Source organism: Canis lupus, chromosome 37 (genome assembly GCF_048164855.1).
Source record: "Canis lupus baileyi chromosome 37, mCanLup2.hap1, whole genome shotgun sequence".
NCBI classification, from domain to species: domain Eukaryota; kingdom Metazoa; phylum Chordata; class Mammalia; order Carnivora; family Canidae; genus Canis; species Canis lupus.
The window spans coordinates 1548439-1573853 of record NC_132874.1 but is presented as its reverse complement, the minus strand read 5'-3'; the positions used below and the strand labels follow the sequence as shown (position 1 = coordinate 1573853).

Sequence of the window (25415 nt, the reverse complement as noted above, 5' to 3'; positions counted from 1 at the left end):
CACATTATGTCCCCAGTCCACACCAAGGCACAGAGAGTTATGACGATTAACAAGGACACAGTAACACAGACAAACGTTCCAATGCGGCCACGGAGACAAAACAGAAAGTAACCTGAAGGGCTGGCTGTCCGTAATGGCAGTTGGCCCTCCTCACAGATGAGGATTTCGTCCTTCTGGCAGGGGCAAGGGACGTCTCCCAAGACCCCTGTCGACCAGCGCGTCTGCCTAAGCCAATGTCGACCTAATTGTCTGGAATTCCTACAGGTAGAAATACAGCATGGAGCTCTCAGAAAATATGCGTGCAAAAGGTAGAAAAGTTGAGTGCACTTACCAGGTGTGGGACCCTCTGGGTGAGGTCCTGGGGGTCTCTCGGATCCCGGACAAGCCCCCAAATGTTGTGCTCAAGATTGCGAATCCGAGAAACCACCAAGGAGCCGACACTGATGCAAGCACACGAGGGTTTATTAGCAAGCTCGAGCTTTGGTCCAAGTATACCCGTCACAGCGGAGCAGGGACTTGGACCCTGAGGTGGGTTACAGGTGGATTTTTAGGGGCTGGTCTAGGGGATTTCCAGTAAGGGTGGGGGAGTTTCTCAAGCTCTTAGTTCCTCATTCAGATATGGGGCATGCTCTGCAGTTTTTCCTGGAACTGACTTGGGCTACAGGCTGCAGGGCGTGCTTATCTAGGGGCCAGGGGTGGAGGACATTTTCTGAATTTCTTGGGTCCCACAGAGGGCAGCAAGATAAACATTTTAAAACCCACTTTGGCATCTTATTTTCTAGTAAAGTCACTGAAGATTATTGGAAGGCAAAGTAGACATAGTTAACTTTTATTGATCACTTTGACTTGATCTACTATTACAGAGATTTCTTCTGGAAATCGGAGAGTAACATAAATATTATTGCAGTTTTGTTAATACCTTTAATGCAACAGGTTAGCAGAGGATCATAAATAGGGTTTTGTCCAGAGTACAACTGATTTACTGGCTTTCCTGTAGCAAAATGCTTTCTTATTCTAATAATAGGTCTTCACATTTATTATTTCATGTGATTCTAAAACATATGAAAAGATGTGAGGGGAAAAAGACAAATGAACATTGAGACACTAAGCTGTAAACTCGCTTTAAATTTACCATTGTAATCTTTAAGTTATTCCCATTTTATGGAGGAAAGATATGGAGACCCATGCCTTATGTAGTTTGCTGCAAGACCCAGAGCCAAGAAGTGGCCTAGTTGGGCTGAGACCTTAGCAGGGCCCTAGGAACTTATTTAATGACCAATCAACTTGAATAAATAGTAGTTACCATGTAAGAGTGACTTTGATAAAAGCAAAGGTCTGTTTTCGGGCTTCATTTGCACTTTCTATTCTCACATAGGTGGGCAATATGACCTAAAACAGGCAGTAGATCCTATACTAGGGGGATGGATTCAGATTTGGCAGCCGAAATCCCATTCACTCTAGTTTCTTGCTGTGTGACCTTGGGTAAGTTCCTTCTGTTTACCTTACTTGAGAGACGGAGATGACTGTACCTACTTCATAGAGCTGTTCTAAGAAGTTAACATGCCCTAAGCACCGTAACATGCCACATGGTACACCGTGAGTTTGCTATATTCTACAGATCAATCAACATACCTCTGGTCACACAGCAAGTGGTGGAGCTGAAACCAGAGGCCGATCTTCCCATTCCAGTACCTTGTTTCGCATCTGCAGTTTGGCAAGCAGCAAGCGGAGACGCACATGCACCAACATATTTGTCTTGCCTAAAACATTCATACCTGAATCCACGTCACCCTTTTCCCTTTCCCTTTGTGTGTGCAAGGGCAGCACAAAGACTGCGTCACCTTCACACTGCCTCAGCGACTCCCGAGAAGCTTCCGCTCGAACCTCCCTCCCTCCCGCCGCCTTTGTTTGCAAGCAGGAAGGAGGTAGGACAAGAGGGCGGAGGCAAAAAAAAAAAAGGGGGGGGGGGTGGGCAGGCGGGTGGCTCAGCGGTTTAGCGCCACCCTGGGTCCAGGGCGTGATCCTGGAGTCCCAGAATCCAGTCCCGTCGGGCTCCTTGCATGGAGCCTGCTTCTTCCTCTGTGTGTCTCTGCCTCTGTGTCTCTCATGAATAATTTTTTTTTTTAAACAAAAAAGGGCTGAGGCTTTCCCGCCTGCGCTGCTCTAGTTTACAATTTGTTCCGAAAGGGTCAAGGAAAACACTGGTCTCCCCGCTCTCTTGAGCGCCCCGGCTTTTTTGTCCTTAGGATTTGTCTACACCGTCAACATCAGGTTCAGCTGTGGCACTTAGTGAAGGGACCGGGAAGGGTGGTACCAAGTGCCAAGATCAGCCCGAGCCCTCCATTCAGCCGGGCGGCGTCAAGCGCACATCCCGGCCTCAGACCCGTGGGGTCTCAGGATGTTCCTGCAGGACGGGGCACGGGACGCCGTAACCTACTCTTCTATACTTTTGTAAGGGCAAAGCGAAACACCTCTTTCTTAACGAAATTAAGTGGCTCTGAAAAGAGCCTTTGGGTTGGATGGTGCCTCGGAGCGCGCTCACTTGGAGCTGGTGTACTTGGTGACGGCCTTGGTGCCCTCGGACACGGCGTGCTTGGCCAGCTCCCCGGGCAGCAGCAGGCGCACGGCCGTCTGGATCTCCCTGGACGTGATGGTCGAGCGCTTGTTGTAATGCGCCAGGCGCGACGCCTCGCCCGCGATGCGCTCGAAGATGTCGTTGACGAACGAGTTCATGATGCCCATGGCCTTGGACGAGATGCCCGTGTCGGGGTGCACCTGCTTCAGCACCTTGTACACGTACACCGAGTAGCTCTCCTTGCGGCTGCGCTTGCGCTTCTTGCCGTCCTTCTTCTGCGCCTTGGTCACCGCCTTCTTGGAGCCCTTCTTCGGGGCCGGCGCGGACTTGGCGGGCTCGGGCATGATGGAGACAACACAGACCTTCCTCAAAAAAGACAAAAACAAGTGTCGTGGGAGCAAAGTGCCGCTGGTCCCTTTCATATAGAACCTCTCATGCAAATAAGGTGTCAGCTAAAGTCCTGTGTCTGATTGGTGACTATTCAAACTAACGTCAGAAACTAGTTCTGCCCAATCAAAACGCGAGAATCCGAAAGTTGCGTTTCCATTGGTTAAGATAAAGCCGCAACCGTAACCAATGCAAAACCTTCTTTTTCGCGCCCAACAGGGGCTATAAAAGGTGCTGGACTCGGCTTTCGCTTTTGCAACCACTTGCAGTGTACTTAGGTGCCTGATGTCGGGACGCGGGAAGCAGGGCGGCAAGGCTCGCGCCAAGGCCAAGACGCGCTCGTCGCGGGCCGGGCTCCAGTTCCCGGTGGGCCGCGTCCACCGCCTGCTCCGCAAGGGCAACTACGCGGAGCGGGTCGGGGCGGGCGCGCCGGTGTACCTGGCGGCCGTGCTGGAGTACCTGACGGCCGAGATCCTGGAGCTGGCGGGCAACGCGGCCCGCGACAACAAGAAGACGCGCATCATCCCGCGCCACCTGCAGCTGGCCATCCGCAACGACGAGGAGCTCAACAAGCTGCTGGGCAAAGTCACCATCGCGCAGGGCGGCGTCTTGCCCAACATCCAGGCCGTGCTGCTGCCCAAGAAGACCGAGAGCCACCACAAGGCCAAGGGGAAGTAGATCTCTGGATTGATTTGCCCTGCAGAACTTCTAGTCAAACCAAAGGCTCTTTTAAGAGCCACCTAAGGCTTTCTGTAAAGAGCTGAACACTTGAGAGATTCCTAAGAATCAAACAGCGCTTTTCGTCAATCTCCCAACTTGGATTAGGGGAGGGCAATTTGATGAAACTTCTATTGTAAGGGCTAAGGTTTCCAAAATCCTTTCTTGATGGTCATTAAACTTCGTGCATGGAGTATTCCAAAAACCTGTCTTGGTTCGTCAGAACTAGGTAAACGGATTATATGCAGGAGCTTGTGAACTCTTCGATACTGGTGTGCTTTTTCAGCTTCACAAAGAAGTTCTGGTGATGGAGTTCTTTTGAGGGCAAACAGCAGTTTCAAAACCTTGTTTTCTAGTTCTAGTTCTAATTGAAGACCTGAACGTACAGAGATTAACCCAAAACCTCCATTCCAAGCCAAAGCTATTTTTAGAGACTTTAGTGATTTCTGAGACCTAATCTGGCCTGTTTTCACATTGCTAAATTGAAATTTTAATCATCCTTAAAGATTTGAGATGTCAACAGGTACCTGATGAACCAATGATCATTCTTCCTTTAAAAGTGTCTTTCTTGGTCTTTTTATTGTGACTTAAAGGTTTTGATGATACATGAATGGATTTAGATTCTCTAATTGCCTGCCGTGGTGACTTCTAGTTCAGAGGCATCAGATACGTCATGCCATGCAAGGAACCTACAGTTTTGGCAGTTGCTAATGAGAAGTATTGGAGTGCCTTAGTTTAGCCCTATATAGATTCCTGGTGGTACGCAATTAGATTCTTCAAGACAAAGGGATTACAAGTAATTCTGTTAAATTACAGATATATAATGCTTCGTACCTATGGCAGAGCCAGTCCCTCCGTTCCCAAATTAATAAAAAAAAAAAAAAGACAGTAGGTTTCTATTAGCATTCTGAATTTCCAGGAGAGCAGAAAATTAAAGTCTACTACAATAGGATTGGTTTACATCACCTGAAAAAAAATAAGTTCATGTAAGTATGTTTCTCTGAAGTTACTAGCCTTTGATTGTTCACATACAAATTAGATTTTTCTTACGGAAAAATAAAAACAAATCTTTAAGTGTTCAAAGGATAACAAATTGGGGGAAGAGGGTATAGAGTTGAGCTGTCCTGTGTGGTAGCCACTAGCCAATTGTGGCTAGTAATCCCTGTGCGTGGGACTAGTTTGATTCAAGAAGCGCAAAACACGTTAAAATACGCGCTGGATTCCGCAGAGTTCGTATAAAATAAAAAGGAATGTAAAATATCTAACAACTGTTGACCACATGTCAAAATGAGTGTTTTGGCTGTATTGGGTTAAAGCATTACTTAAAATAATTTCTCCTCGTTTTACTTTGTTCTAATGTAGATCCTAAAAAATTTATTCTTAGGTAGCTCGAATTGATTTCTACTGGAAATCTCCTAATATAAAGCAGACAGGAAAAATATATTGAGGTCACGGGCGAGTGTTATCAGGGCATTTGAGGCACCCTAAAAATTTCGAGCCCTTAACCAATCCGGTTACTGGTTTTATAGCCGGTTCCCTTTTGTCCAATCAGCGTCTGACTCTCACTATAAATACCATGACTGGCTCCCTCCTTACCTGCACGGAGTATCCAAGCCATGGCTCGCACGAAGCAGACGGCGCGCAAGTCGACGGGCGGCAAGGCCCCGCGCAAGCAGCTGGCCACCAAGGCGGCCCGCAAGAGCGCGCCGGCCACCGGCGGCGTCAAGAAGCCGCACCGCTACCGGCCCGGCACGGTGGCCCTGCGCGAGATCCGGCGCTACCAGAAGTCCACGGAGCTGCTGATCCGCAAGCTGCCGTTCCAGCGCCTGGTGCGCGAGATCGCGCAGGACTTCAAGACCGACCTGCGCTTCCAGAGCTCGGCCGTCATGGCGCTGCAGGAGGCGTGCGAGGCCTACCTGGTGGGGCTCTTCGAGGACACCAACCTCTGCGCCATCCACGCCAAGCGCGTCACCATCATGCCCAAGGACATCCAGCTGGCGCGCCGCATCCGCGGGGAGAGGGCCTGAGCCGTGAGCTCGCCCACTCCTTTTCAAAGGCTCTTTTCAGAGCCGCCACATGCACGATGAAAAGGCCTGTTTCCCTGTGATCCGTGGTGCAGCAATTTCCTCTGACAAGTCCCAGGTTGGCATTTTAGTCTTGTCTGATTAGTGTTGTAAAGTTACTTCTAAGGGTTTTCCTTTGTCTTAGCAGGTTCCTGCTCCAGTTTTATAATCTTAGTCAACTTTACCTGTCACCTGTCTTGTCCTGTTTGCTCTACTCTATCCCACAGAACGGTAGAGAAGACCACCTGTAAATCCTGTCTCCCTCTTAGGAGGTAGGTGGGAATTTCGAGATTACATTGTACTTTAGAAATAGGAAAGAAAGATCACAGCTGCTGTTAAACCATTGACCATGACACTAGTTGCCTTTATGTAAGTGACTTCATGGTAAATAGGACCTGTGATTGCCACATCCGAAAGTTAGGATGATGCTAATATTTTGCAGATTAAAAATGTCCTATAGCCTACCAGCAAAAAGTATCATGTCCTCTGTAATCTGCCTTAATCTCGAGCGGGTGGAATAAATTTGGATGGAAGCAGTGCCCTCCACTCCCTAGCGCACACTTGGCGGCTGTGGTGATCCAATCCAAGGCCAATTTCTAAGCAGCTTGGTATTGAGAATAAGCAATCTTCCTTCTGAGCTGATAAAGCTAAAGTCCCACAAAAGAAGTCCCAGTTCCACTGATCAATAAAGTCTTGCTGGCTGGGCAGAGGCCCATCTAGAGGTTTGCAGTAAACATAATTCTCCAAATTAGTCTTTCAATTTTAAATATATGAAGACTTATTTAGGAGCAGTGAGTAGTTCTAGTTAATGTGATTTTGGATGCTCCATGTCTCTCAAAACAATATGCTAAACTGACATCTTGTGGCCTTCAACCTAAACTCTGGCCTTTCAAGTTGCTTTCATCACACAGTACCAGGACTTGTTTTGCTATAGGGATGGCACAGATAATTTTGGCTTGTGCTAATGTATAGATGGTGGGGCCATCTGCTAATGTAAGGCTCACTGAAGTAGTGATGGCATTGATCAGTCTGAGATAGGCATTTAGAGTTTCCTGATGATATACAAGAATATCATGAATATGCACACTGAGTGCAGGAGATAAGTCTGGGATGACCATAAAGATTTGGGAGTCATTAGTATATGAATAATATTTAAAACCAAGGGACAGGCCTACAGATCCCTTCTGGCTCCCCATCCTGTCTTGCAATCTCTGCATCTCCACTTTATTGCCAGTATTAAACTGTGTCATTTGCTTGAACATATAAGCCATGAGACTGATGATGCTCATTCTCTGCTAACATTACCATCCTTCTAATTCCCAATTCCCTTGAACCCTCAGATCAGATGTTTCTGCTCACAGATCTCACTCCTCCTCTATGCCCTCCTAATATCCTCTGCTTACTTCTCTTGCTACATTATGTTTTAATTATTTGCTTTTGTGTGATTCTTCCCATTAGATTGTTTTTCTTTTGGCTAAGCAATGTCTTACTGCCATGTCCTTAATGCATTGTACTTGAATATGAAATAAAAAATTGTAGAAATAGAAATATATTACGATTTAATGAAAGAGGAAACAAGAAATAGTCTTTGTCCCTCCATTTCTTGAGATGGCAGTACTAGTAAGTGGAAGAAATATTCTTTCTGAGGAGCCCTAGAATAAAAGGATCTTGCTTGGCCCATAAAGAAATGTGGACAACTATCAGGATCTTTTACCTCACTGTTCTCAAAGCAGCTTTTGACTTTTCAAAGGTGTTCTTATTTTTGTTGTTGTTGTTTGTTTCAAACTGTGCGTCTCCATAATCAAAATTTGGAATCAAGTTAATGGCATTCAGTATCATCCTTGTTACAGCCAAGCTTGTACTGCGATATTGGACATCTCATTTGGCAATGTGATGTCAGGCAGTAATGTGGATAATTAGATACTATAAATTATATTTGAACACTTTTAGTAAGCATGTCATTTCAAACAAATTATTCTTTAAAGGCAATTTTTAAAGATACATTTACTATCTTCCTGCTGACAACCCTAATGGGTTTCTGGGTACCATTTATGGAAACCACTCCTGCATCCTCCCAAAGTTGCTTTGAGAGTAAAACTGGTCACCCATAAGCAATCTACAACTAATTTCCAGATATGGACTTAGGTTAATTTATTGTTGTTGCATATTCAATATAAATGACTTTGAAATTATAGTCTATTTAGTTCACAAATGTCAATTTGCTGGCAAAGTATTCTAAATACTGTAGGGAAGGAAAACATGTTTTTCTTCTGCCCTTCTGGTACTCTTCTACCCTACCTGGTTTAAGGAATTGACATGAGACAGATTTAACAGGAGGAAATGCACATTTTATCACATGGATAGGCCCACTGAAAATTTCAACCCCAAAGAAACGACTGAGGGAGTTTTTGTACCTTAGACAAATTTGTGAGGACTTGACAAAATAAGGAAAACAGGTACTTACAAGCCCTGACTGATAAGGAAATATAAGCAGAATTTGAGCTGAGACAGATTAGGTTAAAAATTAACAAGGTTTGTTTCTAGAACTCCCTAGCCTTTAGAGACCATTTCGCTCTGGTGACAAGGATGTCTTTTTACCTTTTAGTATAGGAAGGGTATTTTTCATGTGGGCTTATTACTTCCGGCTTTCAGGGAAAGTGGTAAGGTCGGAGGGTCTTTACCCTGTTTCGCAAGTAGGCTCACCTGCCAATAATCACGCTGCCATTGTAGGAAACTAAAAGCAAAGGGAGACGGACCTTGGCTACAATAACTGAAGCGTGACCAAGGGTTAAAGATGACCTAGGCCTGGAACCTCTGCCCCAAATCATCCTTATCGGTACAATATAGTCCAGATAAAGCAAGTGTCATCTTTTTAGGACTATAGAAATGGCTCTGAAAAGAGCCTTTGTTTTGCGACATTCCCTACTTTGCCCCTCATTTGGCCTTGTGGTGGCTCTCGGTCTTCTTGGGCAGCAGCACGGCCTGGATGTTGGGCAGGACGCCGCCCTGCGCGATGGTGACTTTGCCCAGCAGCTTGTTGAGCTCCTCGTCGTTGCGGATGGCCAGCTGCAGGTGGCGCGGGATGATGCGCGTCTTCTTGTTGTCGCGGGCCGCGTTGCCCGCCAGCTCCAGGATCTCGGCCGTCAGGTACTCCAGCACGGCCGCCAGGTACACCGGCGCGCCCGCCCCGACCCGCTCCGCGTAGTTGCCCTTGCGGAGCAGGCGGTGGACGCGGCCCACCGGGAACTGGAGCCCGGCCCGCGACGAGCGCGTCTTGGCCTTGGCGCGAGCCTTGCCGCCCTGCTTCCCGCGACCTGACATCTCCAACTGCCAATAGCGTTTGTCAAGTGTGGCTACGGTGCAAGTAAGTTCAGAAAAGCGCATTTTATAGCTCCTCCTGGGCGCGAAAAGGACGCTATGCAATTGGCTAACATTTCATTTCAATTTAGACCAATGGAAACGCAACTCCGTAGAGTGACCATCTTGATTGGGTCAAACTGTGACGTGATGTCACCCAAGGTAATCTCCAATCACCAGCGACCCTCCCCGTCTCCTTTGCATATAAAGTCATTATAATTGAAGAGGTGCGTTGCCCTGGTTCACTTTGCTTTCCTGCGGGTCACCATGCCCGAGCCCGCCAAGTCCGCGCCGGCCCCGAAGAAGGGCTCCAAGAAGGCGGTGACCAAGGCGCAGAAGAAGGACGGCAAGAAGCGCAAGCGCAGCCGCAAGGAGAGCTACTCGGTGTACGTGTACAAGGTGCTGAAGCAGGTGCACCCCGACACGGGCATCTCGTCCAAGGCCATGGGCATCATGAACTCGTTCGTCAACGACATCTTCGAGCGCATCGCGGGCGAGGCGTCGCGCCTGGCGCATTACAACAAGCGCTCGACCATCACGTCCAGGGAGATCCAGACGGCCGTGCGCCTGCTGCTGCCCGGGGAGCTGGCCAAGCACGCCGTGTCCGAGGGCACCAAGGCCGTCACCAAGTACACCAGCTCCAAGTGAGTCTGCCAGCTGCTGAAAGAACGGTCCTGACAGACATAGACCTATGGCCAACCGGCTCTTTTTAGAGCCGTCCACACTTACTAAGAAAGCTGTTCCGCTGCTCGGATTCGGCCACAGTAGGAATGCACATCAATCTTTTGGATGTCCATAGCTATAGGTAAAGTGTAGAGTTCTAGTTAGCTTTGTGTATTTCAGTCTAATTTCCATTTGCGGGGGTCCCTGGGTGGCTCAGCAGTTTAGCGCCTGTCTTCTGTCCAGGACGTGATCTGGGGTTCTGGGATTGAGTTCTGCATCAGGCTCACTGCATGGAGCCTGCTTCTCCCTCTCCCTGTGTCTCTGCTTCTCTCATGAATATAAATCTTACAAGTGATTTCCAGTTGGTTTTTAATACTATTCCACGTATTCATATCCAAGCTAACAACTCCCCGGATCTTTGGGCTGCAGAAATATTTGCAAGTCCTGAACCACCGTGTTAACGGAGGAAGTCCTAGGCATCCTAGCTCTCCGCTTATCTCTGGGTGGGGTATTCACACGGGGCCCACCATCTCCCATTACGATTCTAAGCATTGTGAAAGGGGTATTAGCGATGTGACCAGTAAGATTTGAAAATTAAACCGGAGTTCTTTCTCATGGGCTGAGTGAAGAGGTGAAAATATTTCTTTTACTTCTCTGTCTCTTCAGTTCTCTTTAAAATCCTATTCCCAATAATGCACCATATCTTCATTGGCCGGCAAGTCTGCTGCCTCTGACAGGGAAAGCCAAAATTAAAGGCAGGTCTGGTATGGGTGCTGTGTTGCACTAGCTGCTGGAAATCCAGGAAGATCTACCATTATTACCTTTGCTTAAGAGTAAGGACTTGCAGAGAGGATTGCAAGAACAAAATACATGTAGCCAGTGTACTTAAGGCTAACTTTGACATTTGCTTACGCAGTGCATCCACTATTCTTCAATCTTACATTTATTCTGCCAACTGGCCTTGAGTGCCTCTGCTAAGGAATGTATCTGCAATGGGAAAGTCCTAGCATTTTCAGAAGAAACAGTTAAGAAAATACGGACTCTAAAAAGAAACTGGGAAGTGAATGAAATGGAGCCTACTGACTGAATAAGGTCTTGTAGCTGGGAGGGGAAGTCTGCTCCAGGCAGAGTGCCCTGGACTTAGAAATTCTTCAGCATGGCTAGAGGCTGGAATGGCTGGGGATGAATGTGGAAAGCTCAGTAGAAGGGGGGTAGCAAACCTTGCTATATTGAGGAGCTTTGTACACTTTGAAAAGATTTAGAAAGTTTATCTACGAGACCACAGAATTTTAAAATCTTGTAAAATGTCTGATTCAGAATCCTTATTCTGGTGGCCCAGTTGAGAGCAGCTTGAAAGGAGGTGAGATCCAGGTGAAAAGGTTGGAAAGAGCAGCCAGGGGTGAGGGTCTGAACTAGGTAAGGCAGAGATCAGGAAGAGGAAGAGGGGAGGAGGGGATGTGAAGGGAGTTAAGGGGAAAGGGAGCAGAAGGGTTAGGCCTTGCTGCAGACTGACTCACAGGGGTGAAGGAGGCCAGGCTAGAGTGTCTGGCTTTCAGCTGTGCCAAGTCACTATTCAACAAAGTGGTTTCAGAAGGTGGGCGTGGGAGGAAAAGTGATTTGCCAGGTTCATTCTGACTTGTTGCCCCCATAATACAGCAGCTAGGCATATACTGAATATCTAAAGCTTAAAAGAGTTTGAGAAAACTGCAGAAGTGGGAAGGTCACAGGAACCTCCCCCACCCTGCTCAGCCCTTCCCTGAAAGCTGGAGATAAACCTATCCTGGGGAAGGGGCCAGCCCTGTACCCTGAGGAGGGGAAGCCTTCTTATAACCAGAGACCAGGTATTTAGATGCAGGGTCACAGGAAAAAAAAAAAAAACAAAAAACCTTGCTGTTTCTTCGGTTTACTACCCCAAGCTCAAACCACTTTGTCTTGTCACATCTTCACAAATGCATCTTTGTCTAAAAGACATGAAATTCCCCCTGATTAGTTGCTTTGGGACTTCCTTCTCTCCTGAAGGCATCCATGTAACATGCAAAACTTTGATAAAATGTGTATGCTTTTTTTCCTATTACGGATATTAAATAATTAATATCTTCTGTCAGTTTAACTCGTAGGCAGAGCCAAAGAAGGCAGAGAATGTTCCATTCCCCTACAGTTCATCCAACAAATACTTATTGCCCCTCTGCTGCGAGCCAGGCCCAAGTTCAAACCCAGTGGATAGGACAGTGAAGAGTTTCAGAACAGAGCTCCCCAATCCTTGGGTGGCTCCGCAGGAGATCCGGGATCTTGTCCCACATCAGGCTCCCTACATGGGGTCTGCTTCTCCCTCTGCCTGTGTCTCTGCCTCTGTCTCTCTCTCTGTCTCAAATAAACAAATAAACAAGGCTCCCCCAAATGCCACTGACACGTGGACAATTTTGAATTAATGTCACCTGAAAATACCATAGGTCAGAAGGAAATTCTGCCCTTCCCCTAACTGCTTGAAAGAATTTAGGTGACGGGTTGATAACAGAGAGGGAATTCTTATAAGATGGAACTTTTTCATGTGAGATCTCAGCTCCTCAGGGCACATGTGCAATTGCTAAACATCTCTTCTCTCGCTATGAATTTCGCTTCTCTTTGTAGTCCCCTCTCCCATTCCTTAGCCGGAGATAGCATAGAAACCTTCATTCTTTGACTGCCTTTAAGTATTATTTTTTACAGGGCTTCTGAACTGACAAAATTAAATGTTTTTCTTCTATGAATTTGTCTCCTGTCACTTTAAGTAGTAGATCAGCCAGAGAATCTAGAAGGAAATGAAGGAAAATTTTCTAGCTCCTACAATATACAAAGATGTAGAACTCATTCTTTTAAATATGTCCATTTTCCTGCACTTAAAAAGTGCAATGCAATTGTGAAAAAAATTCCAAAGGGGGTGCATTCTTTCTTTAAACCTGAAAGAAGAAGAAAAATAAATAAATAAACCTGAAAGAAGTTACAATATTTTGAAAGGGAGCAGAATAGAGCATTTCAACATATGCCTCTTTTTGGTGTTGTATCAGTGACAGTGAATGTATATGCACAACAGTTATTGCTGGCACAGGCGAATGTGGTAAGAATTTGGTGGAAAATGTAGTAATATTAATTAAATACCACAAAATCTACATCCTCTCTGACAAGGCATTTCAATTCTAGGTTATCCTCAGGAAATAACTTATGTACAGAACGCTCTTTTAAAATAGAAAACAATAGAAAGCACGTTTTGTTAAATACTAGAGATTTTGTTTAAAATGTATCATAGAAACTATTTACGATGGAGTATTACACAGGCATAAACAATCACCTTTCTTTTTTTTTTTCATGTTCTCTAATGTAAATTTTCCAAAGATTCAACGGAGAATAGATTTCCTTTGGTAAAGGAAGCTGATTAAACTATAGAAGAGAATAGAATTTTTAGGAATAGTTCTGTCAGGGAGCATAGATATCCTGTCCCTTTCTAAGTCTTTGTAACCAGGCCAAGAATCACATTGGCATGAGACAGATTAACAGGAGAAAATCAAATTCAGTTGTACAGGCAATCCGTACAGACATGAAATTTCAAAGACTGTCAAGCAAAATGTGAAGTATGTATGTCTTTCTGAGCTAAGGAGAAAGAGTCTGGGGCCTGGGACTTCAAAGGGAAGCAATGTAATTCACAGGAAGAGTAATTGTCTGGTACACAAATATTTGCAGGCACTCAGACAAACAGGCCTTGGTCCTCCCCATGGTCTGCACCTAGCTCATAGCATAATACAATTATCTGCTGTGATGACTCTCTTCCTGGACCAGGTGTTCTATCTAATTACCTTTTAGGCAGTTGTGGAGGGGGTAAAAACTTTTCCAGAATTTGCTGGATTTTAATACCTTCATGTCAAAGCGACCACTCTTAGGATGGCCTGCCCTCACCCCCTACAGTTCCAATATTGTGTTAAAAGTGGTACATCTGGGCAGCCCAGATGGCTCAGTGGTTTCATGCCGCCTTCATCCCAGGGCGTTATCCTGGAGACCCGGGACAGGCTCCTGGAGACCCGGGACAGGCTCCCTGCATAGAATCTGCCTGCTTCTCCCTCTGCCTGAGTCTCTGCCTCTCTCTCTCTCTCTCTCTCTCTCTCTCTCTCTCTCTGTGTGTGTCTCTAATGAATAAATAAATAAAAATCTTTTAAAAAAAAGTGATACATCTGTACGTCCGTACTTCAGTACAGAAAAGAATTATTTTACATATGTGGCTTGTTAAGGAATTGCTAGGTAATTGGTTAAGGTATACCGTAGTGAATTCTTAAGAAGGACTAACAGGTATTAAGAGCAACTTTTTTGTGTCCTTAGAGAAGGGGAATTGATTAAAATATAGCGTAAAGAAGTTCCGAGACACCATACATAGCATTGTGTGAATTTTCTTTGAAAAAATATGTGCATTTATCTGTTCACCAAAATATCAAATTAGCTAGCAGTAGTAACTGTTCTTTGTGTGGTGGGAGAAAAGGTTATTTTATTGCTTGTCCTTTTTTGGTATTTCTAACAACATTCGCGTTTGGCATTAACATTCAAAAGCAATTTTTAAAGCTTTAACAGGGTAACAGAATAGTTAGGAGGTACAAAACAAACCCAGTACAAGGAAACCTAAGCCTGTTTTGTTTTTTGTTTGGTTTGGTTTGCCTTCCCTCTCCCACGCAGTGGCACTTTCATCTTAGCTTCTCCGTTCGGTCCTCTAGCAGAGGTAGAAAAGCCTGCAGCGCTGGAGAAGGGACGGGACGTTGTGCACTAGTCTCTCAGCTCGTTGGGTCGCGGCAAGGGCGGGAAGGGGCTGGGCAAGGGCGGCGCCAAGCGCCACCGCAAGGTGCTGCGCGACAACATCCAGGGCATCACCAAGCCCGCCATCCGGCGGCTGGCCCGGCGCGGCGGCGTCAAGCGCATCTCGGGCCTCATCTACGAGGAGACCCGCGGGGTGCTCAAGGTGTTCCTGGAGAACGTGATCCGGGACGCCGTCACCTACACGGAGCACGCCAAGCGCAAGACGGTCACGGCCATGGACGTGGTCTACGCGCTCAAGCGCCAGGGCCGCACCCTCTACGGCTTCGGCGGCTGAGCTCCGGACCGTTGTCCTCCCTAAACACAAAAGCCCTTTTCCCGCCCCCACCCCCCTTGGGTGACACCCCCCTGTCACCCAAGGAGCCGTGACACTGGCTTGTAGTGCTTGCATTGCGCACACGCCCTGCGGTGCAGAGCTCGCTGGTCTGTGTGGCCACAGCGCTGTGGGCCATGTCACTGTCACTTGCACAGGTTGCTAGTCCTGTCAACCAACCCTATAGCCAAAAGTTTCCCCTGAGTTGGTTCGGTATCTTTAAGTTCGTGCAAGAATTTGCTCAAGGAGGTAGGTCCTGTGAAAGGGCTTTTAGAGCTTGTTGGCGTTCAGCATAGGTTCCTTTGTAAAACTGGACACTGGAGAAACGTTTCTACCTCTGCTAATCTTGCAAGAGATGTCTTAATGGAGAGTCTGCCTGATGCAGTTGGAAAAATGTTCAGACAATAATTCAGAAAGAATTGTCATAGGAAAAATGACAATTTTTAACTTTAATTATAATCTTCTCCATGAGCAAAATGAGACCTGGCTTGTCAAGTCAAGGAGGTCACTGGTCTATTAGCTCGGAGGGACAATTAATGGCCTATTACTTGTCTCCATCACTTACCCCAAAGAATAGAGAACTTTTAAAATTTAAAGTGAATAAAGATGTTTTGGTCTTTTAAGGATGATGATCATAGTTGGCATTCATTAGGTGTTTATAATGGACAAATCATGAATGTGTCATTGGTGATTGCCAATAAAAACTCAGTTACAGGGACGCCTGGGTGGCTCAGCAGTTGAGCACCTGCCTTCAACCCAGGGCATGATCCTGGAGTCTCAGGATGGAGTCCCACATTGGGCTCCCTGCATGGAGCCTGCCTATGTCTAAGCCTCTCTCTGTGTCTCTCATGAATAAAAATAAAATCTTAAAAAAAAAAAAAACAAACAACTCAGTTACAGTTACAGTAACATTGTTCTGTTTAAGCAAATATAAGTATGTTTTATCCAACTTAAATAGTATGATTGTTACACATTTATATTAGAAGCATTTTATCTGATTGCAACAGGGATGAATATTTTTTATTTACTCTCTTTTTTCCTATTGTGAGATATATAACACAACAGTTCTACAATTGTATATGGCTAATCACAAATACAAAGTATGTCTTTTCTCATGAAATGAGAAAGTATGAGTGGCCCAGTGGTCACTTGGGAAACTACAAAAGTAGTTCAGATGTAATACATTAAAGGTTTCGTTATTCAAAATTTAGGACCTGGATTTAGGAAAGATATTATCAAGAAGTTTTCAAAGTTTCATTAAATCAGGCTATGAATATAAGTCATAGATGTCTAAAGACAAGTACTAGAATATTAGCTATAAAAATTGCTATTTTTATAGCAATTTATAAATAATGTACAGAATACCTAGAGCTTTTTTAAATTTTTTTTCTAAGAATTGACTTTTATCAAAATTATTCAAGAAATTAATGGAAAGCTACAAATGCCTAATTGACCCTCAGAACGTGTTGGGGAAATATAATTTTAAAAAAAGATCTCCCATCTCAGAAAATTGCTCCACAAAGGTACTAGAAATAGAAAAGTTTCATTATTGAATAAGCATTAAATCAGAATGTGATACATATCATGCAGTCTGCTACAGGAATAGCAGACAAAAAAGAAATCTCACTCTGTCGGAGAGCTAAGTGAACACAAAGCATTCAAAATACTGCAGGTTTTGCAATTTGGAGTTCTATGTTAGCTGAAGTTAGGCCCAGGTCTTCTCAGGAAAACAGGAGATTACCATCATTAAGAAAGGCACCACTGTATTTCAGAGATGCCTCTAGGGTCCTTGAGGACCCTACCAGCTCTGGTAGACGGGCTAGATGCACATTTAACATCTGACCTTACAAGGGTTAAATCTTGGTGAGGCAAGAAGGTGTTGAGTTTTTAACTTCAGCTTTAAAATGTATATATGTCATCATTGCTTATTCTCTTTATATGCATGTGGGCAATGACTACTTCAATCTATGTATCTGCATTAGCAAAGCTTCTTACCAACACCCAAGTCTTCACCTTTGATTTTGGGATCTTTCTCTAGTTTTTAAGATCTTCTCTGGGAGAATCCTAAAACTACTTTAAGAATCGGTCTGGATTTACGTCCTAATCTCGAGTTTGACTCCTTTTGTACTTTGCACTAAGGATCTCTTTTTAGTAGCTCTCCTGGGTTAGGAGCTGCCTTCATTCATGGTAACATTTGTGTTGCAACCGTTTCCCTTATTTAGCTGAAATGCCTTTTTTTTTTTTTTTTTTTAATTTATTTATTCAGAGAGAGAGAGAGACTGAGAGGCAGAGACGCAGGCAGAGGGAGAAGCAGGCTCCATACAGGGAGCCTGACGCGGGACCGGATCCCGGGTCCCCAGGATCAGACCCCGGGCTGCAGGCGGCGCTAAACCGCTGCGCCACCGGGGGTGCCCTGAAATGCCTTTTTATTGCATCCCACCCTCACCAGCTGTTCTGTAGGTATTGACCAGCATCAAGTCTTCTACAGGCTTCCAGTCTCTGCTCCCAGTGGAAACCAGGTCTGAAGCCCGGGGCTAATCACATGCTTGGTCTCTTAGAAGGGAGACAAGCAAAGTATGGCTCGTCATGACTTGCTCTCCAGTTAAGCTCATTTAAGCAGAGGACAGATGGCACCAGAATAGAGGTCACTAAATTGTGATTAAGCTTTAAGGCCTCGTATACACTGAAATGTGCCTTCTCGCAAACTCCAGCTGAGGTGCCAGGTGCCTTTCCTCCTTCCAATGTCAGGCAAGACTAGTATTGTATTAAAATTCCGCTTAAAGACCTATTTTTTAAGATTTTACTTATTCATTCATGAGACACAGAGGTAGAGACACAGGCAGAGAGAAGCAGGCTCCAGGCAGGGAACCCAACATGGGACTCGATCGTGTATCTTCAGGATCATGCCCTGGGCTGAGGGCGGCGTTAAACCGCTGAGCCACCCGGGCTGCCCCCGCTTAAAAGATTTAAACGTCAAATGTTAAATACTGAAAACCTAATACAACTTCAAAAACAAACCCGGGGGAAACCATGTAAAATTTAGGACTAGCGCTTTCTCCAAGAACTAAGGATCGGTAAACCCAAGGACGGAAACAGATACTTCAAGGCCAAACTCCTTTTTCCACAAGCTAGAACTAAACCAGCATCGCAACTCCTCAGATGAAAGGATGGAGGCCCTGAAAAGGGCCTTTGGTTTAGGCAACGGATGCGGAGCTCAGCCCCCAAAGCCGTAGAGGGTGCGGCCCTGGCGCTTGAGCGCGTAGACCACGTCCATGGCCGTGACCGTCTTGCGCTTGGCGTGCTCCGTGTAGGTGACGGCGTCCCGGATCACGTTCTCCAGGAACACCTTGAGCACCCCGCGGGTCTCCTCGTAGATGAGGCCCGAGATGCGCTTGACGCCGCCGCGCCGGGCCAGCCGCCGGATGGCGGGCTTGGTGATGCCCTGGATGTTGTCGCGCAGCACCTTGCGGTGGCGCTTGGCGCCGCCCTTGCCCAGCCCCTTCCCGCCCTTGCCGCGACCAGACATGGCACAAGCGCTCTGTGCGACGACCTCCCGGCGCTGGGCCTGCGCCTCCGCCGGGAGTAATTATAAGCAGGCGTCGGACCTCGTTGAGAACTGAGGGCGCGGGCGGGAAGCGGGGCTTCGGCCCCTCCTCGGGCTCCGCCCCCTCGGGCCGCGCTCCCGGGACCGTCCCGTGAGAGACGGAGCCGGGCGCTCGCCGCCGAGCTCGGCGGGTTCCGCAGCCCAGGGCTGTTCGCTTCTGCAGCCTCCCCTCCTTACTCAGCGGAATGCGATTAGGGGCTTCCCGTGTCCAACAGTCCTGCACGTCCTCGTCTCCATCGGAGTAATTGTTAGCTGGGAAGGGTACCCCCAGAGGCCACCCCAAGATAAGACCTGCCGCCGCAAAATGGGCCACTTTGGTAGGAAGGGGAGCAGAGTATGGCACCCCAAAATGGGATCTTTGGCATAGACTGTTTTCGAGCAGATTTTTTTTTTTTAAGATTTTATTTATTTATTAAAGACACAGGGAATAAGAGAGAGACAGAGACACAGGCAGAGGGAGAAGCAGGCTCCATGCAGGGAGCCGGACGCGGGACCCGATCCCAGGTCTCCAGGACCACACCCCGGGCTGCAGGCGGCGCTAAACCGCTGAGCCACCGGGGCTGCCCTGAGCGGATTATTTTTAAGAAATGCCGTACACAGGAGAGTCTCTGAAACCAGAGTAGAAGTCACTCTTAGGGACATTTTCCATGTAGGAAGGAGACCTCAGTGGGGAAGTGTGTCCCTCTCTGCACCAGAAGAAGAAAGTCGGTCATCGGAGTCTTGTCCGTGGGAGAAGGCCCAGACTTCATTCTGCGTGACAACCTGTTCCCCACCCGTTTCCTGGTGGCCCATACGTGCCCCCCTCCCTGCTCACTCCCCTCCTACACCATCTTGGAGCTGAAGACAGTGTTCAAGGTGGTGGCTTCGGCTTTTTCAGGGAGTTTTACTCAGTTCTTCAGAGTATCTCCCACGTGTACAGGAGGTGTACATGTTATTAAACTGCAGTTTGTTTTTCTCATTAGTTTTTTTTTTTTTTACGGTGGGGAGGAATCACAGCACCTAGAAGGGTAGAGGGGAATTTATCCCCCCCCCCCAACTATTCTTTTTACTACATCTTTTTTTTTTTTTTTTTTTTACATCAGTATTTTAAGCTGTAGTTGTATTACAGGTCATAGTTTGGTACTGCATTATTTATTATTTGTTTTCAAAAGTTTCTGATGTAGTTTCACAAGATTTCTTTTTGGGGGGTAAATTTAGAATCATTGTAGTAGTTTGAGAAAAAAGCCCTTTGAGCGTTTGATCGTAATTGCATTAACTATAAATTAATTAGAATACAATACAAACCCTGCAAAAGTCAAGTACTTAAATCTAAAAATTTGGTACTTTGGGTTGCTTTTAAGCATTTTAATTTTTAATGACTAAAATAAAAATTTGGTTTTCATACAATATTTAACATGGAATGATATTTTTGGCATACATTGAATTTTATTTTTAAAGAACAGATATGGGATCATACTCTGAAATTTTTGACACTGATACAATTTTGTAAACTCCTGTAATAATGTGAGTCATTCAGTTGCGTGTTTTAGAAACAATAGCTGAAACAAGAGTTAGAAAAATTTGGTTTTAAATTGTATCTCCTCTATCAATCAGATTTTGGGCACTTGCTTATATCTTCTAAATCTTTACTAATCTAGAGTGGAATTAGTAACAATACTTACCTCATAGCATTATTGTAAGAACTAATGAAGGGCACCTGGCTGGCTCAATCCATAGCATCTGACAGCTCAGCTCATGATCTCAGGATTGTGAGATCAAGCCATGTGTTCGACTCTGAGCTGAGTGTGGAGCCTACTTGTGATTCTCTGTCTCCCTCTGCCCCTTCCCTGCCTATCACTCTTTCAAAAAAAAAAAAAATTAATGGAGATAATTTACATAAAATATTGAGTATACAGAATATGTTTCTGTATACTATAAAAAGAAATTAAAAAAAAAGATTTTATTTATTTATTCATGAGAGAAACAGAGAGAGAGAGAGAGAGGCAGAGACATAGGCAGAGAGAAGCAGGCTCCATGCAGGAAGCCCAACGTGGGACTCAATTCCAGGACCCCGGGATCATGCCCTGGGCCAAAGACAGATGCCCAACCGCTGAGCCACACAGGCATCCCTAATTTTATTTTTAGTACTAAATTTAAAATATTTTGTAGTTATATAATACTTTAAAATATTTTACTTTAATAAACATGGATTTAAAACATGCTACATTATATATAAAATGTTACATAACTAATATTTATTTTTGCTACATGTTATTAAAGGATTAACAGAATCCATATTTATCTTAAGTATGTATTTATAGTATGTGGGGAGGAATATTTCCCTTCTTCCCTTCTAAGTTCTTTGGCTGATCTAACAATTATATTGATATGAGACAGACTAACAGGAATAAAACAAACTTCATATGTATGGAAGCCTCATAAAAGTCTAAGTCTGTTAATTGAGTCTTATATACCATCCTAAACTAGGGAAAAGTGAAAGGGTCTGGTAGTACAAAGAGAAGGAAGAGCTTTCACAGGCAGGAGAGAGATGTTTGGAAAATAAAAGTTTGCTCGATTATGTGGATACGTTTCTTAGGTTAAAAGGTATGTCTGATAATAGCTCTTTTCCTGGTTCAGGCCCCCTTTCCAATGTAAATTTAAGCAGTTGAGGGTGAAATTAAAGGGGGTTTCCTGAATCTGCTAAGTTTTGACTGCTTTTTTTTTTTTATTATTTTTACTTATTTATGATAGTCACACACACAGAGAGAGAGAGAGAGAGGCAGAGACATAGGCAGAGGGAGAAGCAGGATCCATGCACCAGGAGCCTGATGTGGGACTCAATCCCGGGTGTCCAGGATCGCGCCCTGGGCCAAAGGCAGGCGCTAAACCGCTGCGCCACCCAGGGTTCCCGTTTTGACTTCTTTTAACTCAAAATAATCCTTATGCTAGGGGCTCCTAGGTAGTTTAGTCGGTTAAGTGTCTGCCTTAGCCTCAGGTCATGATCTTAGGGTCCTGGAATCAAGCCCCACATTGGGGTCCCTGCTCAGTGGGAGTCTGCTTTTCCCTCTGTGATCTCTCTCTTAAATAAATAAAATCTTTTTTTTTTAATTTTTATTTATTTATGATAGTCACAGAGAGAGAGAGAGAGAGAGAGAGAGAGAGAGGCAGAGACACAGGCAGAGGGAGAAGCAGGCTCCATGCACCGGGAGCCTGATGTGGGATTCGATCCCGGGTCTCCAGGATCGCGCCCTGGGCCAAAGGCAGGCGCCAAACCGCTGTGCCACCCAGGGATCCCCTAAATAAAATCTTAAAAATAAAAAAGATCCTTATGCCAAAGAGGATATTTTGGGGTGGCAAAATCTGTTCTCCTTCAATAGATTTTTATGGACATTCATTTTTGGTTAAAATGTATTTTTAATATTTATTACCCTGAACAAAATAAACATTTGTTACTTTATTCTTCTGTTCCAATTTCTTAGATATGTATGTACATCTTTATCATGTATTGTGTTTTGAAATAACTTCCAATTAGTATCCTCACAGCTAAAAATATAAGTGAAGGATAATCACAGCAAAGGACTCATTGCTATTCCCTCTTTACCAAAACCCCCTCCTGAAACACTACCACTACCCCCGGAAAACTAGTATTTTCATAGAAACAATTTAAATAGTAAGCATATATAAAAGTCTGTAAGTTGAGAGATTTATAAAAAAACAGAAAAAAAAATTAGAGGAAAGTTAGTTTGAGAGCCTCAGAAATTTGTCATGGTTGGGTGATCCGTGATTCTCTGCTCTTGTAGTTAGCCCCTTGCCCAGAGTCCCCACCTTCCAAACCACTGCTGCCACAAGTCGCTGAGGCTGTCTCATTATTCCACCAGGTAACTAACACTCTTTGACATCAGTGTTTATTTAAATGTGAGGTTGTTGATAGACTGGGTAATAGTTGATAGACAAAGTAATAATGTCATCCAGAACAGCCTTTTTCCAGATAAATTAATATCATGAACTGAAAAGGTGACTTAAGCCTTTCAAGCTGATCATTGCTCCTTGGACTCTGCTCTTCTTTATGCTGCTTCCACTAGGTTGACTGCTTTGAAGTTGCTCACTTAACAATCCCTGTTTTCCACCATGTGATCTCATCCTTGTTTAACTTTCAACATCTTTTTTCTTTTTATTTTATTATTTTTTTAAAAAAGATTTTATTTATTAAGGGCACACAACCATGGGGAGAAGCAGAAGCAGACTCCTCACTGAGAAGGAATCCTGATGTGGGGCTCAATCCCATGATCATGACCGGAGGCATGAAGGCAAATGCTTCACCAACTGAGCTACACCCCTTCTCATTTTTATTTTACACCACTTACCTATGTTATATGGTTTTTATTATTATAAAATTAACACAATATATTGACCATATTTTATGATGTTTTCATTGAACTAATGTTGAGGAAGATGCAAATAAGAATCAAACCCACTCTCTAAGGGACTTTATCAACTACTGGATAAGATACTCAAGATACCTAATTTGGGAAGACACTTTTAAGTGCTTTCATAGAGTCTGCAGAGAGAGAAATTAACAGAAGACCAACTCCAGAAAGAAAGGTTACATACACTTTCCCTCTGTCAATCACTTCAGTTTAAAAAAACTTTTTTTCCCATTAATCTTCTACCACTAAAATGGAACTTTATCTCCTATGAAAATAACTTCAGAGTGTAAACTATCAAGTTCTAATTTGTTCTTCTGGATCTAATTGCAATTACAAATATCTGAATTTTTTAAATCAAAACTTGTTGAAACGTTATCTCCATTTTAAAAAGTTTAAATTATTTTTCTAATTATGTAAGTCATAATAGTACACTCTTTGTCCAGTGACTTTGGAGCTATAATTGATCAACAAAAAAATTCAATTAACAGGGAATTATTAGCAATGATGTATCATATCTGGATATTTTACTCAAAACAAAAATGTATATCTATTTGTCAGTCATTTGATTATGGGTTCATTGATTTGATTAATCAAAACCACACCAATAATATAATTTGAATAACAATTTAACAATGTGGTAGTTCTTGTGAGGAATACAAACAATGCAGTAAAGCAAGTACTGGTAATTTCATCTGTTGGGGCAAAAAAAACTTGTCCTCTCTTCCCTTCTAGGTTCTTTGGATGGTCTATTAATTAAGTTGACATAGGACAGATTAACAAGAGAAAAATGTTCAATTTCATTCATGCAGGAGACCCACAAAGACAGGAGAGGCTCCCCAACACTCAGTTGAGGCCTCTATGCTACAGAGCTAAGAAGGGAGTAAGGCCTGGGACTTCAAAAGGAAGGAAGACAGTTCATAGGAAGATGGAAAAGCAAATGTTTAGCAAAAGAAGGTTTGCCAGGCCTTGCAGAGACACAGACATGGGAGAAATTGGAAGGAACAGGTCCTACTGAGCTCCCTTCATCTTACCACACTTGGCTCATACTTTGTAGTTATCTCTGGTGATCATCTCTTAAATTCTTTTAGGCAGTTGAGAGTGGAGGTAAAAATCTCTTCCTGAGTATTTTGAGCCTAATTGTCTTCATCTCAAAATAATCCACATGTCAAAGTGGCTCATTCTAGATTTGTTCTGAACCATGTCACATCATCAACATCAATAATAAAAAGCACCTATTTTATTATTAAAAATAGGAAGAACTCATAGGCTTTCCTTGGAGCTGTATTACTCTACATGACATTTATATTTCTAAGAGAAATTGCTATTCAAAATTTACAAACTCAGATAATGCAGGTGACATTTTAAGAGGAGACAACTGAATGGTCAGATTTACTGAAATCAGAATTTGGGTCCTCTGACATCAAATAATAAAATACATTAAAAAGAAATGCTTTTCAAGGTAACAGTTACTTCCTATTTGTGATTGTTGTGGTCACTTATTCTGTCTTTGCACGTGATTGCAGTTCAGATTTACCTAGAAGACACACAGATATTTCAAGACTCAGAAAATAAATTTATTACAACAGAGTAGAAATGCCACAGAATCTGATTTTAATTAAGAAATTCATGGGTAAGAAGTAAACATTAACTGATGTGTGCATGGGTGGAGAGGAATGAAGGCCCTCTCTAGTGACTTGATGATGAGCGGGGTGTGATGGTGGGGAGACCAGTGGCAGAAGTTGGCAGCATCATAACTGATTGGGTCCCCATATAATTAAGTTAAAAATGTGATGTCCTATTCAGTAAGATTCAGTTGAATTAGGAGAAAAGGGAAAGGAGGTCAGTCATAGTGATGCAGGAAAAAAGGCAAAAGAAAAATTATGCAATTTCCTTGCTACCTACTGTCCACTGACAAGTCCTTGAAACAGGACTTGTCATATTTCTAGGAATTCAGCTGCCTCGATGTTAATACTTTGCTAAGGTCATAAGGCAATCTTTTTTTAAAAAGATTTTATTTATTTATTCATGAGAGACACAGAAGGAGAGAGAGGGGGCAGAGACACAGGCAGAGGGAGAAGCAGGCTCCATGCAGGGAGCCCAACATGGGACTTGATCCCTGGTCTCCAGGATCTTCAGCCGTGGGCTGAAGGCGGCACTAACCGCTGAGCCACCCGGGCTGCCCCTCATAAGGCAATCTTAGCCCGACCCCCAGGATCCTGTAAGTCTGCTTTAATCTATACAAATTCCTTTAGAAATCTGCTTTATCTCTATAAATCCCCCAAGATACATATTAGCAGTCATCCCCCTTGTGTATGACCCACTGATGCACATCTGAAAGGTCTCATGACTCAGGTTTTATTAGATGGTAATAAATGATCCTTTCCTAACAACAGCTAGCCCCCTCAACGTCCTGGGAACCTTGCTTCCAAAATTCCTGAAAGACTTGTGCTCTCCCTGACCCCCTCCCAACTTGAAAGTATACCATGGGCCACTGTTCATGACC

The 25415-nt window shown here is 44.3% G+C and overlaps 7 protein-coding genes across 7 annotated transcripts; 4 read left to right on the top strand and 3 right to left on the bottom strand.

Moving 5' to 3' along the window:
• Window positions 1–2173: 2173 nt before the first annotated feature.
• Window positions 2174–2961, bottom strand: LOC140626146 (histone H2B type 1-C/E/F/G/I). Its single transcript, XM_072813761.1, has one exon. The coding sequence runs from the start codon at window positions 2917–2919 to the stop codon at window positions 2539–2541; it is 381 nt and encodes a 126-aa protein (XP_072669862.1). The 5' UTR covers window positions 2920–2961; the 3' UTR covers window positions 2174–2538.
• On the top strand, window positions 2954–5146 carry LOC140626153 (histone H2A type 1). The gene has a single exon (XM_072813768.1). It carries the CDS (start codon window positions 3248–3250, stop codon window positions 3638–3640), a length of 393 nt encoding a protein of 130 aa, XP_072669869.1. The 5' UTR covers window positions 2954–3247; the 3' UTR covers window positions 3641–5146.
• Window positions 5147–5266: 120 nt separating this feature from the next.
• On the top strand, window positions 5267–9078 carry LOC140626149 (histone H3.1). The gene has a single exon (XM_072813764.1). It carries the CDS (start codon window positions 5296–5298, stop codon window positions 5704–5706), a length of 411 nt encoding a protein of 136 aa, XP_072669865.1. The 5' UTR covers window positions 5267–5295; the 3' UTR covers window positions 5707–9078.
• Window positions 7889–9141, bottom strand: LOC140626147 (histone H2A type 1-H-like). The gene has a single exon (XM_072813762.1). It carries the CDS (start codon window positions 9124–9126, stop codon window positions 8677–8679), a length of 450 nt encoding a protein of 149 aa, XP_072669863.1. The 5' UTR covers window positions 9127–9141; the 3' UTR covers window positions 7889–8676.
• Window positions 9142–9223: 82 nt separating this feature from the next.
• LOC140626157 (histone H2B type 1-C/E/F/G/I) lies at window positions 9224–10377 on the top strand. The gene has a single exon (XM_072813776.1). The coding sequence runs from the start codon at window positions 9367–9369 to the stop codon at window positions 9745–9747; it is 381 nt and encodes a 126-aa protein (XP_072669877.1). The 5' UTR covers window positions 9224–9366; the 3' UTR covers window positions 9748–10377.
• LOC140626076 (histone H4-like) lies at window positions 9791–15767 on the top strand. The gene is made up of 3 exons (XM_072813689.1): window positions 9791–9863; window positions 12807–12856; window positions 14546–15767. Exons 1-3 carry the CDS (start codon window positions 9791–9793, stop codon window positions 14864–14866), a joined length of 444 nt encoding a protein of 147 aa, XP_072669790.1. The 3' UTR covers window positions 14867–15767.
• Window positions 15768–17687: 1920 nt separating this feature from the next.
• On the bottom strand, window positions 17688–18450 carry LOC140626158 (histone H4). The gene has a single exon (XM_072813777.1). It carries the CDS (start codon window positions 18426–18428, stop codon window positions 18117–18119), a length of 312 nt encoding a protein of 103 aa, XP_072669878.1. The 5' UTR covers window positions 18429–18450; the 3' UTR covers window positions 17688–18116.
• Window positions 18451–25415: the final 6965 nt, after the last annotated feature.

Excerpts from the sequence above, each read along its gene's own strand:
- LOC140626146 (XM_072813761.1), bottom strand. The coding sequence starts at position 2,919 with ATGCCCGAGCCCGCCAAGTCCGCGCCGGCCCCGAAGAAGGGCTCCAAG.
- LOC140626153 (XM_072813768.1), top strand. The coding sequence starts at position 3,248 with ATGTCGGGACGCGGGAAGCAGGGCGGCAAGGCTCGCGCCAAGGCCAAG.
- LOC140626149 (XM_072813764.1), top strand. The coding sequence starts at position 5,296 with ATGGCTCGCACGAAGCAGACGGCGCGCAAGTCGACGGGCGGCAAGGCC.
- LOC140626147 (XM_072813762.1), bottom strand. The coding sequence starts at position 9,126 with ATGCGCTTTTCTGAACTTACTTGCACCGTAGCCACACTTGACAAACGC.
- LOC140626157 (XM_072813776.1), top strand. The coding sequence starts at position 9,367 with ATGCCCGAGCCCGCCAAGTCCGCGCCGGCCCCGAAGAAGGGCTCCAAG.
- LOC140626076 (XM_072813689.1), top strand. The coding sequence starts at position 9,791 with ATGGCCAACCGGCTCTTTTTAGAGCCGTCCACACTTACTAAGAAAGCT. Across the intron at positions 9,864-12,806 it reads GCTGCTCGGATTCGGCCACA|TGACAGTGAATGTATATGCA; the intron begins GTAGGAATGCAC and ends GTGTTGTATCAG. Across the intron at positions 12,857-14,545 it reads TGCTGGCACAGGCGAATGTG|TCTCTCAGCTCGTTGGGTCG; the intron begins GTAAGAATTTGG and ends GTTGTGCACTAG.
- LOC140626158 (XM_072813777.1), bottom strand. The coding sequence starts at position 18,428 with ATGTCTGGTCGCGGCAAGGGCGGGAAGGGGCTGGGCAAGGGCGGCGCC.